The sequence below is a fragment of the Musca domestica genome, unplaced genomic scaffold (genome assembly GCF_030504385.1).
Source record: "Musca domestica strain aabys unplaced genomic scaffold, Musca_domestica.polishedcontigs.V.1.1 5, whole genome shotgun sequence".
In the NCBI taxonomy this organism is placed as follows: Eukaryota; Metazoa; Arthropoda; class Insecta; order Diptera; family Muscidae; genus Musca; species Musca domestica.
Window position 1 is genome coordinate 8843345 of NW_026712346.1, and position 14102 is coordinate 8857446.

The window sequence follows — 14102 nt, forward strand, 5'->3', positions numbered from 1 at the left end:
TTATACTAAAAACTAAAAATAATTTATTTTATTAAATAAGAAAGCAAGAAGAAAGAACATTGTTTAAAGTTCATTCATTGTTTAAAATTTGAGACAATGTTGAGCAATTTGATTTTAATTCTATCTTGCTCGTCCACTGAGTCCTTCAGCAAATACTCGTCTAGTACTCTTAAAAAATCGGCATTATGAGACACTGGTGGGGGACTTTGACTCTGTGCTGCCTGTTTTTTTTATCCAGTCAGACACAGAGTCACAAAGGTGATCAAACCTGTCTTCTTGTCTCTTTCTTTTATCGCAACGTTTTTCCACTTGTAGTGTGGATTGCTCAAAAGGACGTGGCAGCTCGCTGCAAAAGGAATCTACATTTTCATTTGTTTCGTCTTCCCCCGACAACTGCGAACTTCCATATATGTCGCCACTCTCGAACTGCGTACTTAAAAATGAATCCTCACTCGACCATTGCATATTTGAAGAAGTTCGGGGATATAAAATCGATTAGGAATCTCCAAAAAAATATATCACAGAGCTCTGTAATTACCTGCGAGGAGCGACATGTCGTTGCAAAAAAGACATCGCATTGATATACCGCCATCCACGACCTTCTTTTGCACCACTTCCCGACGGAAGCTTACTTCCGTTAACCTCCTTTACATATCTGTCCCGAAGGGACCTCCAGCGACTTTGGCATTGTTCGACTGCAATATAATATAAAATACCTCCTGTCAATATCTACCTTAAATATACAATTTATGAAAATAACTCACCAGTCGCGTTTGTGGAAGCTGCCACAGCTCTCCAAGCTTTTTCCTTAGCAATTTTGTTGCGATATAGCACTGTTTTTTTGTCAAAAAGACAAGGGTGAATCTGCACCGCTTCTATTAATAAAAATTCCATTTCAAAAACCTTACATAAAATATTAACAAATTACAGCTGATTTCTGTGCCGGACTTGCCGCATGTCAAAAGTTGAGAGTAGACCAACTTTAATCCGTTTCGGCAACTTACACGTTGTGAATGTGACATTCTTCATTAAAATATAAGCAACCAAATCGGCTGTCAGTCTAATACGTTGCCGCAACGGACACAACGTATTCTATCTGACAGACCCTATAGTACGACACATTTACTTCTGTCTCTCAATGATAGCATTCGGGAAGATATAAATAATGGCAAACTTAGTGTCCTGATTTCGCTTGATCTGTCAAAAGCTTTTAATTCCATAAACTTCAACCGATTGATTTTCAAACTTCTGAATGAATATAGATTTTCTGATTCGGCATGTAGGCTTATCTTTTCGTATCTGAGTAATAGGACCCAGTCAGTTCGTTATAATAACCATCAATCGGATTTTCTGCCTCTTCATTCTGGTGTTCCACAGGGTTCCGTTTTGGGGCCCCTCTTATTTATACTCTATGTGAATGATCTACCTGTACACACTAATTTTCTAGATTGCCATACCTTTATGTTTGCTGATGACATATTTTTGCTTTTGTATATAATGTTCCTAGAAGGAGACATATTTCAGACTTTGTTAAGAATTTTTTAGGATGTTCCTCTCATTACTATATTGATTTTCGAAAATTATTTTTATTTTACAAGGTTATCAAATACAGTAAGCCTATTCAATCATATAGATAATTTGACTTTTCCCACGCCACTAGGAATCCTCATTCCTTATCATTCCTAGAATTTGGAAAATATATATATATATATATATATATATATATATATATATATAAATATATATTTTCGCATTCTAATAATGTGTTCAAATTAAAACTTCTTGCATTTTTTAATACTAGCTGATTTTTATAATACTACTAAGTCATTAATTTGTGTTACTGCTATCTGGGACTTCTACCCTGTTTTTTCTTGTAGTTGTGGTTGGGGGCCAAACTCTAACTCAAGCTCATAATAAATGAGTGGTATGTAATTTTTTTCCTAGTTTTATGAATTTATTGATTATTTTTTGTAATAATTTTAGTTTGCTCAGAACTTATTATAATGTAATGTTTTTTAGCCTTTTATTACATGAATGAATTTAAATAAATAAATAAGTAAAATGGACCAGATTTTTTTCATTTGTTATAGCTTTAGCTTACGACTTCAGAGGGAATATATATATATATATATATATATATATATATATATATATATATATATATATATATATATATATATATTGATTCGCCCAAAATGTACCTCATAGAAATAATGGTCTCATTTAATTTGTAGTCAATCAAAGCATGTCCTTTATCCGGTGAGAACGATAACTCTCAAACGATAACGTTCACAAAAAGGCTATATCTGCCCACTCCCCCTAGTATCTCCCCCACAAAGGATTACAATTTTGAATAATATCTTTTATAAAATGTGAAGTAAGAGTCACATTGTCTTTCCTAAACCCAATATTTCTACCAATAAACGATCTAGTGTGAAGATTAGATACATTGGTCCATTCATCTGGTATGTACCCCACAAGGGGTCAAAACTTGAAATAATTATAACACTCAAAAAATGCGAAATAAGAAACAAACTATTTTCAAAATCTACGCATCGAAATACATCTACAAACACATGACCTGGTGAGAGAATAGGATTTTCGGATAACTCCTTCAAGTACCTCCCCACAAAGAGCAAGAATTTTGAATAAATTTCGTAAATTGAAATATTTCTTTCAAGTATAAAGAAAACATAGAATGGACAAATCCTTCTGGCACACCATCCACAGGAACATCCGATTCTTCTCAAAATTTTGCATAACCTAATAGTTCAACAACACGAGATTTAGTGTGGAGATGGAATATACCGAATATATTCTTCCGATACAAATACAAAAAGATTCATTGCCGCCAGCATCACTTTTATTGCAAAGAAAACTCTAAAGATGCAAAGAAAACTTTCTCATATTCTCAAATTGAAATATGTATTATTTTTCCTCAAACATAAATGACAACAGTTAATGTGTCAAAAAATTTGTAAACATATGACTGCATGACTTTACCTTCTTAATTCTACTCGCTTAGGTATCGATTGTTGGCTTGTCGGTGTCATGAACCAGGATATAACTTAAAAAAATATAATTCCAGTAAACACATATTTTTAATTTGGATTAATACTTCTCCTCTCCTCATTGAATTACAAACATAACTAACCGTAAGCTAATATTGTACTATTGTACATCAGTTCATACTCAACAACAGTACCCCGCAGGAGTGGGATAGATATGAAATGTGAACCATCAATAACAGCCTTTGTAAAGACCCCAAACCCTCGACGAAGAACAGATAATAACGTATCGACATCATGGAGAAATTGGATACAACAACATAAATGGTTTTCTTTTTTGTCTCGTACCCGTACGTAGCCCGACGTCAAGTAAGTGGACGGAAGAAAACAGCAACATCAGCAGAAATGGTTCGAAAAATAAAGAAGCGACTTGACCGAAACCCGCGTCGCATTGGCCGAAAAATTGCTCGTGAGCTAAACATATCGCAATATTCCATTCGGCAAATATTGAAAAATGAGCTCGGGGTAAAGCCATTTAAATTCCAAAAAGTGCAAGACCTTACACCGCAACAGAAAGAAAATAGACTCAAAAGAGCTAAAGAGTTGCTTCGCTTAACCGAATGTTGTGAACTTCCAAATTGGGTTTTCTCGCATGAGAAACCATTCGTTGTCCAGCAGTTTGTAAACGAACGAAATGATCGTGTTTACCTGCCAAAGAGGTCAGCTGAAATGTGCACCTTCGGTTGGCCACCAGAACACAAGCGACGGCCATGGTAATGGTGTGTGCCGCCATAACAGCCGATGGTCGCTTCTCGCTCGAATTAATCGACCGTGACATCAGAAAAAAATACCAAAGTGTCGATCACCTCAAGCAAGCGCTTCGACGGGATTGGGCCAAAACAACGCAGAGCAACAGTCGGGCAGCGTGTGACGGTTTCATCGGCCGCTTGAAGGCCCTTTGAATACCCTCCACCACTTGGAACGAATTTGGCAATTTTCAAAAAAGAAAAAATCTTTTAAAATCTTAAAAATACCGAATGTTGCCGTTATATTAGGGTCTTTACGACGACGTGGATCTGTATCACCAAAATGCCGAATAAAGAGAGGTACTATTATGTGGGGCTATGTCAAAACGTGGACCTGAACAGACAATTTTTTGTCGTAAGCTGTAGTATCCATTACCAACTTCAAATACCAAATTTAAAAGCAATTCCAGTGAATGACATCGCTAAAATCATCAAAATACCAAATATCGGGAGGAGCCGTTATAGGGGGCTATACGAAAACGTGGACCTGCACAGACTATTTTCTGTCATAGCTTGTAGTATACATTACGAGCTTCAAATACCAAATTTGAAACAATTCCGGTGAATAATGTCGCTAAAATCATCAAAATACCAAATATAGGGTGGTACCATTTTATGGGGGCACAGACAATTTTCTGTTTTTGGCTGTAGTATCCATTACGAACTTCTAATACCAAATTTGAAACAATTCCGGTGAATAATGTCGCTAAAATAATCAAAATACCTATCATCGGAAGGTAGCGTTGTATGGGAGCTTTACGAAGACGTGGACAAGTACAGACAATTTTGTGTCGTAGACTGTAGAATTCATTACGAACTTTTAATACCAAATTTGAGACAATTGCGGTGAATTATGTCGCTAAAATAATCAAATTACCGAATATCGGGAGGTACCGTTAAAAGGGGCTATACCAAAACGTGGACATACATGGCCCATTTTCAATTAAAAAAACCTGCAGACATAATATACATTTGAGTAAAATGTTATCAACCTACTTCATTTCGTTCGGAAGCCAGAGTGATTTCCACAGACGGACAGATGGACGGACATCTCTAAATAGACAAAGAATTTTATGCTGATCAAGAATATATACTTTGTGGTGTCTAAAATGTGTATTTCGAGATGTTACAAACGATATGACTGTGCAGTTATTTTTAGTTGCATTGTAGCCATCTCACTAGCACTGCAGATCTCAATCTTGCTGAAAATACACTTTTTTCTTGATTAATAACCCTCCATACTCTGGTGAAGGGTATAAAAATCAAGCAAAAAATGTAATTTCGACAAATTTGAGATCTGCACAAAAACGATGACATGAAAGTAGATGCAATTAAAATAGAGGCATTGCCAAGAAGTTTTAAAACGGTAAACAGTAATAAGAGAAAATTATCAGCCTGTGGCATATGTCTTCAAAGCTCTAACAAAATGTCAACAAAAACAAAATCTTATAATTGAAACAGACCATAAAACCCCTCGAGATTATTATTAAAAAGTCATTCCACTCCGCTCCACATCGACTATTCTCCTCTAGGTATTGCCATAATCTCCATACGTCGTTTACATGAAAGACACTGAAATAAAATTAGCAGATGCTCTCAGCAGATATTGCGAAAATGAACAACATCGGAGAAAATATAAGTACATGCAGTTAAAACCCATACAACGATGTCAATAAAAAATAAAAGAACACCAACAGGCGATACAAACTTACAAATGCTGATAACAATTATGTAGAATGGATGGCCGACATCAATAACAAAATTTCTATATGAAATTTTAGAAACTTTTATATGACGATGGCATAATTTAAAATAATTAAATTATGTTATGTTGTTTTATAAAAACAGCAATAAAGGGATTAATGCTGACCATTTTGAAACAACAAAATACTATGGTACCCCGAACAAACAAGCCAAAAATGTTCTATTAAAAACAAGACACGGTCGACGAAGGGATTTTCGTTGTAACAGACAAAACTTTTTTACTGGCTTAAGTCATCGGCTAGCTTCTTCGTAAAAGAAGAATGGAAACGTAATGCTATACATCGCTCCCGTCGAAATGAATATACAGTGCCAACCTGTGGTCTTGGTGGTGCCAGGCTGGTGGTCTTGTACATCTACTGAGCGCATCGATATCTGTGCGTGTGGGTCACCTTTATTATCTCACTCATTATCGTGTCATATTTTATGGCGGCTGGGAAATATGTAATTTTAAAATATTTATTGCACATAGCTAGGTTTTCCCAACGCCTCAACCGCACTAAAAAGTATGTACAAAGCATGGTACAATGAAGAGAAGGTAGGTCAACTTTGAAATAATTGCAAGTATAGAGGTCTACCTGTTTGGCTTGTAATGTCAGAAATAGTATCAAAACAATAACAAAATCAAACAACTTGTTGCATTTATTTTGAATAAATAATTGAAGACCGCGAAAACTGAATGAGAGGTCAACACTTCTTTTCAAAACCAGGTTCTATATATCTCTAAAGGATTATTTCGCTACAAAAACTCTAGATTTTGTCGATGCATACGATGAAATAAACATTTTGAAAACATCCGAATTTGAATGTTTTCTGAACAATTTTTTTGTTATTGAAAAGAAAACACATACATAAACAAATAAAGATGACATATTAAGCCAAGAAAATAAAAAAAATGAAATCATATGGTATCATAGCCCTACCTTGATATCATTGTACCATGGTACAAAGTATTAAATGTGTATGTTAATAGTGAACTTTATGTTTTATAAATTGAACAAATGGATAACAACGTTTTCTGTTCTAACGGCCATTAGTTGTTTGGTATTGATTTCTCTCTGATAATAGCAAGATAGTGCGGAAATCAACAACATCGTAGCAAATTTAAGTACATGCAGTTAAAACCCATACAACGATGTCAATAAAAAATAAAAGAACACCAACAGGCGATACAAACCTACAAATGCTGATAAAAATTATGTAGAATGGATGGCCGACATCAATAACAAAATTATTACATGAAATCTTTTTGAAATTCTAGAAACTTTCATATGACGATGGCATAATTTAAATTAACTAAATTACGTTACGTTGTTTTATAAAAACAACAATAAAGGGATTAATGAAGTCCATTTTACAAAAAAAAAAAAAAAAAAAAATACTTTGGTATACCGAACAAACAAGCCAAAATTGTTATATTAATAGACAAGACACGGTCGACAAAAGGGTTTTTGTTGTAACAGACAAAACCAACTTAATAAAATATTGTTCAAGGACAAGCTCCTATATATATATATATATAGAGAGAGAGAGAATTACTCTTTCAAAATCTCTAAAACAATTAAAAATATTAAAATAGAGAACAAATTAGTTTCTTTTAACTCAAGAACCCCTGGTCTGATTTTAACGCATACATATATAAAGATCCAAAGGGCAAAGCACGCTATAGGGGCAAACCCTATATAAAGATCCAAAGGGCAAAGCACTCTATAGGGCCAAACCCTACACCACTTTGCTAATTTAGTAGAGCTCCACATAACAATTAAAACTTTTTATGGGAGAATTCAATCATGCACGCTATGATTATAAATATAATTTAAAGTTCAAAGGACTAAATAAGCTTCGTATCTTTCAAATTCGGACTTGTATTGCCCATTTGGTGCAAAATTAATTTGAAATCAGATAAAGATATACTTATATGAGGGCTAAAAGGACTAAATAAGCATTTGTATCTTTTAAATTCGGACTTGTATTGCCCATTTGGTGCAAAAATATTAAATCGGATGAACAATATATATGGGAGCTATAGCTATATCTGAACCGATTTCGATCAAACTTGGCATACTTGTTTTCAGGCAAAAATAATAAGTAAAAGAGGACAATAACAGTCCCAAATAAAGAAAAAACATACAATTTTGAAAAGACAACATTACAAGTCCCGTCTGAAAAAGAAACAGATTTTAAAATTCTTTTGAGAAATCTTCTAAATCTTACAACTGCACTTATAAACATTTTCATTTTTTTTCTCCACTTGTTATGCTTTTATTTTACATGAACGAAGTAGCATAACCATGTAAGTTGGTTTTGTCTGTTACAACAAAAACCCCTTTGTCGACCGTGTCTTGTCTATTAATATAACAATTTTGGCTTGTTTGTTCGGTATACCATAGTATTTTTTTTTTTGCAAAATGGTCAGCATTAATCCTTTTATCGTTGTTTTTATAAAACAACGTAACGTAATTTAGTTATTTTAAATTATGCCATCGTCATATAAAAGTTTCTAAAATTTCATGTAGTAATTTTGTTATTGATGTCGGCCATCCATTCTACATAATTTTTTATCAGCATTTGTAAGTTTGTATCGCCTGTTGGTGTTCTTTTATTATACCCTCCACCATACTATGGAGGGTATATTAATTTTGTCATTCCGTTTGTAACTCCTCGAAATACTCACGTCAGACCCAACAAAGTATATATATTCTTGATCAGCGTAAAATTCTAAGACGATTTAGCCATGTCCGTCTGTCTGTCTGTGTGTCTGTCTGTCTGTCCGTATGTCTGTCTCTCTGTCTGTTGTAATCACGCTATCTTTCGAACAAATTGAGATAGAAGGCTAAAATTTTGCACACATGTATATTTTTCCAGTAGGCAGGTTAAGTTCGTAAATGGGTCATGTAGGTCCAAGTTTTCATATAGCCCCCATATAGCGGTACCTCTCGATATTCGGTATTTTGATGATTTTAGCGACATTATTCACCGGAATTGTTTCAAATTTGGCATTTGAAGTTCGTAATGGATACTACAGCCTAACAGAAAATTATCTGTGCAGGTCCACGTCTTCGTATAGCCCCCATATACCGTACCCCCCGATATTCGGTATTTTGATGATTTTAGCGACATTATTTAACGGAACCGTTCCAAATTTGGTATTTGAAGTTCGTAATAGATACTCCAGCAGAAAACAGAAAATGGACCATGTAGGTCCACGTCTTCGTATAGGCCCCATATAACGGTACCCCCCGATATTCGGTATTTTGATGATTTTAGCGACATTATTTCACGGAACCGTTCCAAATTTGGTATTTGAAGTTCGTAATAGATACTGCAGCAGAAAACAGAAAATGGACCATGTAGGTCCACGTCTTCGTATAGGCCCCATATACCGTACCCCCCGATATTCGGTATTTTGATGATTTTAGCGACATTATTTACCGGGATTGTTTCAAATTTCGCATTTGAAGTTCGTAATGGATACTTCAGCCCATGACAGAAAATTGTCTGTGCAGGTCCACGTCTTCGTATAGGCCCCATATACCGTACCCCCCGATATTCGGTATTTTGATGATTTTAGCGACATTATTTACCGGGATTGTTTCAAATTTCGCATTTGAAGTTCGTAATGGATACTTCAGCCCATGCCAGAAAATTGTCTGTGCAGGTCCACGTCTTCGTATAGCCCCCATATAACGGTACCCCCTATATTCGGTATTTTGATGATTTTAGCTACATTATGAACAAATTTTTCTTCAAGTTTCGCATTTAAATGTTGTAATAACTTATGACAAAAGTTGCCTATGCAGGTATACGTCGTCGTATAGACATTCGGTATTTTTAAGATTTTAACAGAATTTTTAAAGGATTTATTTTATTTTATTTATTTTATTTTTTTGGAAATTGCCAAATTTGTACCAACTGGTGGAGGGTATTAAAAGTTCGGCCCGGCCGAACTTACAGCTTTTTTACTTGTTTTTTATTGACATCGTTGTATGGGTTTTAACTGCATGTACTTATATTTTCTACGATGTTGTTCATTTTCGCAATATCTGCTGAGAGCATCTGCTAATTTTATTTCAGTGTCTTTCATGTAAACGACGTATGGAGATTATGGCAATACCTAGAAGAGAATAGTCGATGTGGAGCGGAGTGGAATGTCTTTTTAATAATAATCTCGAGGGGTTTTATGGTCTGTTTCAATTATAAGATTTTGTTTTTGTTAACATTTTGTTAGAGCTTTGAAGACATATGCCACAGGCTGATAATTTTCGAAAGAGCTGCAACTACACTAAATTTGCTTGCATCGCACCTGGAATTTAACGTTTTGGGTAGAATAATAATTTTTGAGTAGAGGAGTCGAAAAAAATTCTTTTTTTAGTTTCCGGAAAGCTAATTCGTTGTAGGGATGATGTTTTTCGAAAATTTATTTTTTATTTTGGAACTCATCGATCATTTTTAAATAATTTTAAAATCAATTCCATAGTTCTTTACGCAAGACGAGTGGCATATTTTTTTTTTTGGGTAGCGGAGTCGAAGAAAATTCATCTTTAGTTTCCTGAAAGCTAAGTCATCGTGCGGCACCCACATCCACTAATTTAATAGATTTCGTAGGGACGATATTATTTTCGAAAAATTATTTTTTATTTCGGAACTCATCTATCATCTTCAAAAATTTTAAAATTAAATCCACAGTTCTTTACGAGATACGAGTATGACATAAATACATTATCAGATCAATTACCTCATGTTCATCCCGGAATGTATATGTATACATATATATATATATGTATATATCCATATATATATATATATATATATATATATATATATATATATATATATATATATATATATATATATATATATATATATATATATATATATATATATATATAGATAATTACTCTTACTCAAAATCCCTAAAACAATTAAAAATTAATATATATATATATATATATATATATATAAAGAGGGAGATTTAGTAGTGATTAAGAATGACAGACTCGCTCCAAACGAATGGAAGTTGGGTCGCGTTCAAAAATCATTTCAGGGCACGGATTAAAATACTCGGATAGTATATACGGACTTCTGGTGGCAATATATGCAGACCCATTACCAAAATTATTAAACTATTCTCCGACTGACTAGCCGTTTATTTCCTCCTAAAAACATAGTACTCGCTTCTTGTTTTTTACAGATATGGCTACTTATCTACCGAATCAGGACTGACGCATGGAAGACCGGAGCCGCATTCCCAGTAACTCAGCCCGGAGCCCCAACCGCCCAACCCCAAATCCAACAGCCCGCAGTCCCAACCAGCCACCGAGGACCCAGCAAATGGCTGTACTCCTGTGGACTATGCCAACAAGACCACAGCCTTTACTCGAGCCCTGTGTCCCGCGACAGACCCCGTTTCAGAGGTATGAGACGGTGGAAAGACGTGGTTATTGTCGAAACTGTCTGGCAAGGAGCCATCTTGCCCCCGATTGCCCCAGTTTTGATGGCTGCAGACGTTGCGACAGCAGGCACCATACGACCCTGCACGGGGCATCGCAGCTGGATGAGGTGCCACGAGCAGATGGAAGCTATAAACGCACCAGCCTTTGCATGGGATTTGATATTGGTGCCCACCGTAATGATCAGATTAATGGCCGAAGGGATGGAAGGGTTCGTGATGGTGCGGGCACTGATGAGCCAGTCGGCAACTATGACCACCATTTCATATGCGGCATATGCAGCACCGCAACGCATAACCACATTCACTATACGACCCAGAAGAATTAGCAGCAGCTGGTCTCTGCAGGTAAATGCGGTGGTGAGAGACAAACTCCCCAGGCGACTTTATTCGGAGGCTCTTTTGGAAGACTCCACTCGGGGCTTCACTAATTACGCCATCGCCGGCCCAGATCCTAGGGGGAACACGCCTATAGATGTGGAATTAGGGGCGGACACATACAACGCGATTCGCAAAAGTGGGTGTGTGGCGGTTGGATTGACCGAACCGGAACATGCCTGCTGCCGAAAATTAACATTGTCGTTCAACACACAGCTGGGAATTGTGTTCGCTGGACAGATTCGGAACATGGCAGCTGCCGAAAATTGTATGGAGCAAGTGGAATTGAAGATTTACACTTATCACTCGGGGCCCAGAAATGTTTACTAATGCGTAAACTTTTGATCTCCATTGTCAGTTGGAGTTAACGGCCACTGCGGCAAATTTTTAAATATATGTTGCACTAACTGACTGGAAGTAAATAAGCAATAAATTGATTTGCAAATTTGGTTGCCAAGCTGATGCAAATTAGGCATCAACACAGTTCGTCTTGAAATCGTGCCCGCGAAAGTTTAAAGTGCTCCCCAGTGACAAGTTAAAATTAAAGACAATAATAAGTGAAGATTTAAATTAACAAACATAATTACAGAACATTTTCACACAACAAACATAACACACAACAAACATCATCAAAATATTTATTCAACAAATATACAACATGAAGAACGTTCAGCCATAAAAAATCATTACACAATTTACAAAAAAGATAATAATTTTTACACAGAAAACCATACATCAAAACTACATAAATTTTTAAAAAAAAAAAAGAAAAAAAAAAAAAAAAAACATATATAAATTTACATGAATTTTCACACAAAAAATACAAGAAAGATAACACTCATTATTATATTTATACAACACATAAACATAATTTCAATTTGCCACATAAAAACCAAAACCACTGAAAATTAAAACAAATCAATAAAGATTATACATAAATTGAATTTTAAATAGTAAATAAACATCTTGTTAATAAAACGATTAAAAAACATTAAGTTTGGCCGGGCCAAACTTTTAATACCCTCCACCTTAGGGTAAAGGAAATATTAGAAGAAATGTGGCAAAAACCATAAAAATACCGAATATCGGGAGGTACCGTTATATGGGGGCTATACCAAATCGTGGACCTACACATGCAATGTTTCGCCAAACCACATTCACTATACAACCCAGAAGAATTAGCAGCAGCTGGTCTCTGCAGGTAAATGCGGTGGTGAGAGACAAACTCCCCAGGCGACTTTATTCGGAGGCTCATTTGGAAGACTCCACTCGGGGCTTCACTAATTACGCCATCGCCGGCCCAGATCCTAGGGGGAACACGCCTATAGATGTGGAATTAGGGGCGGACACATACAACGCGATTCGCAAAAGTGGGTGTGTGGCGGTTGGATTGACCGAACCGGAACATGCCTGCTGCCGAAAATTAACATTGTCGTTCAACACACAACTGGGAATTGTGTTCGCTGGACAGATTCGGAACATGGCGGCTGCCGAAAATTGTATGGAGCAAGTGGAATTGAAGATTTACACTTATCACTCGGGGCCCAGAAATGTTTACTAGTGCGTAAACTTTTGATCTCCACTGTCAGTTGGAGTTAACGGCCACTGCGGCAAATTTTTAAATATATGTTGCACTAACTGACTGGAAGTAAATAAGCAACAAATTGATTTGCAAATTTGGTTGCCAAGCTGATGCAAATTAGGCATCAACACAGTTCGTCTTGAAATCGTGCCCGCGAAAGTTTAAAGTGCTCCCCAGTGACAAGTTAAAATTAAAGACAATAATAAGTGAAGATTTAAATTAACAAACATAATTACAGAACATTTTCACACAACAAACATAACACACAACAAACATCATCAAAATATTTATTCAACAAATATACAACATGAAGAACGTTCAGCCATAAAAAATCATTACACAATTTACAAAAAAGATAATAATTTTTACACAGAAAACCATACATCAAAACTACATAAATTTCAAAAAAAAAAAAAAAAACATATATAAATTTACATGAATTTTCACACAAAAAATACAAGAAAGATAACACTCATTATTATATTTAAACAACACATAAACATAATTTCAATTTGCCACATAAAAACCAAAACCACTGAAAATTAAAACAAATCAATAAAGATTGTACATAAATTGAATTTTAAATAGTTTATAAACGTCTTGTTAATAAAACGATTAAAAAACATTAAGTTTAGCCGGGCCAAACTTTTAATACCTCCACCTTAGGGTAAAGGAAACATTAGAAGAAATGTGGCAAAAACCATAAAAATACCGAATATTGGGAGGTACCGTTATATGGGGGCTATACCAAATCGTGGACCTACACATGCAATGTTTCGCCAAACCACATTCACTATACAACCCAGAAGAATTAGCAGCAGCTGGTCTCTGCAGGTAAATGCGGTGGTGAGAGACAAACTCCCCAGGCGACTTTATTCGGAGACTCATTTGGAAGACTCCACTCGGGGCTTCACTAATTACGCCATCGCCGGCCCAGATCCTAGGGGGAACACGCCTATAGATGTGGAATTAGGGGCGGACACATACAACGCGATTCGCAAAAGTGGGTGTGTGGCGGTTGGATTGACCGAACCGGAACATGCCTGCTGCCGAAAATTAACATTGTCGTTCAACACACAACTGGGAATTGTGTTCGCTGGACAGATTCGGAACATGGC

At 35.7% G+C, this 14102-nt stretch overlaps 1 protein-coding gene across 1 annotated transcript; it reads left to right on the plus strand.

The window, feature by feature from the left end:
- Window positions 1–3051: 3051 nt before the first annotated feature.
- Window positions 3052–13388, plus strand: LOC131805073 (uncharacterized). Its single transcript, XM_059128310.1, has 2 exons — window positions 3052–3377; window positions 10767–13388. The coding sequence occupies exons 1-2, from the start codon at window positions 3333–3335 to the stop codon at window positions 11730–11732; spliced, it is 1011 nt and encodes a 336-aa protein (XP_058984293.1). The 5' UTR covers window positions 3052–3332; the 3' UTR covers window positions 11733–13388.
- The last annotated feature ends 714 nt before the right edge of the window (window positions 13389–14102 follow it).

Coding starts and splice junctions, on each gene's coding strand:
- LOC131805073 (XM_059128310.1), top strand. CDS start 3,333: ATGGTTTTCTTTTTTGTCTCGTACCCGTACGTAGCCCGACGTCAA. Junction 3,378..10,766: donor CGTACGTAGCCCGACGTCAA/GTAAGTGGACGG, acceptor TGTTTTTTACAG/ATATGGCTACTTATCTACCG.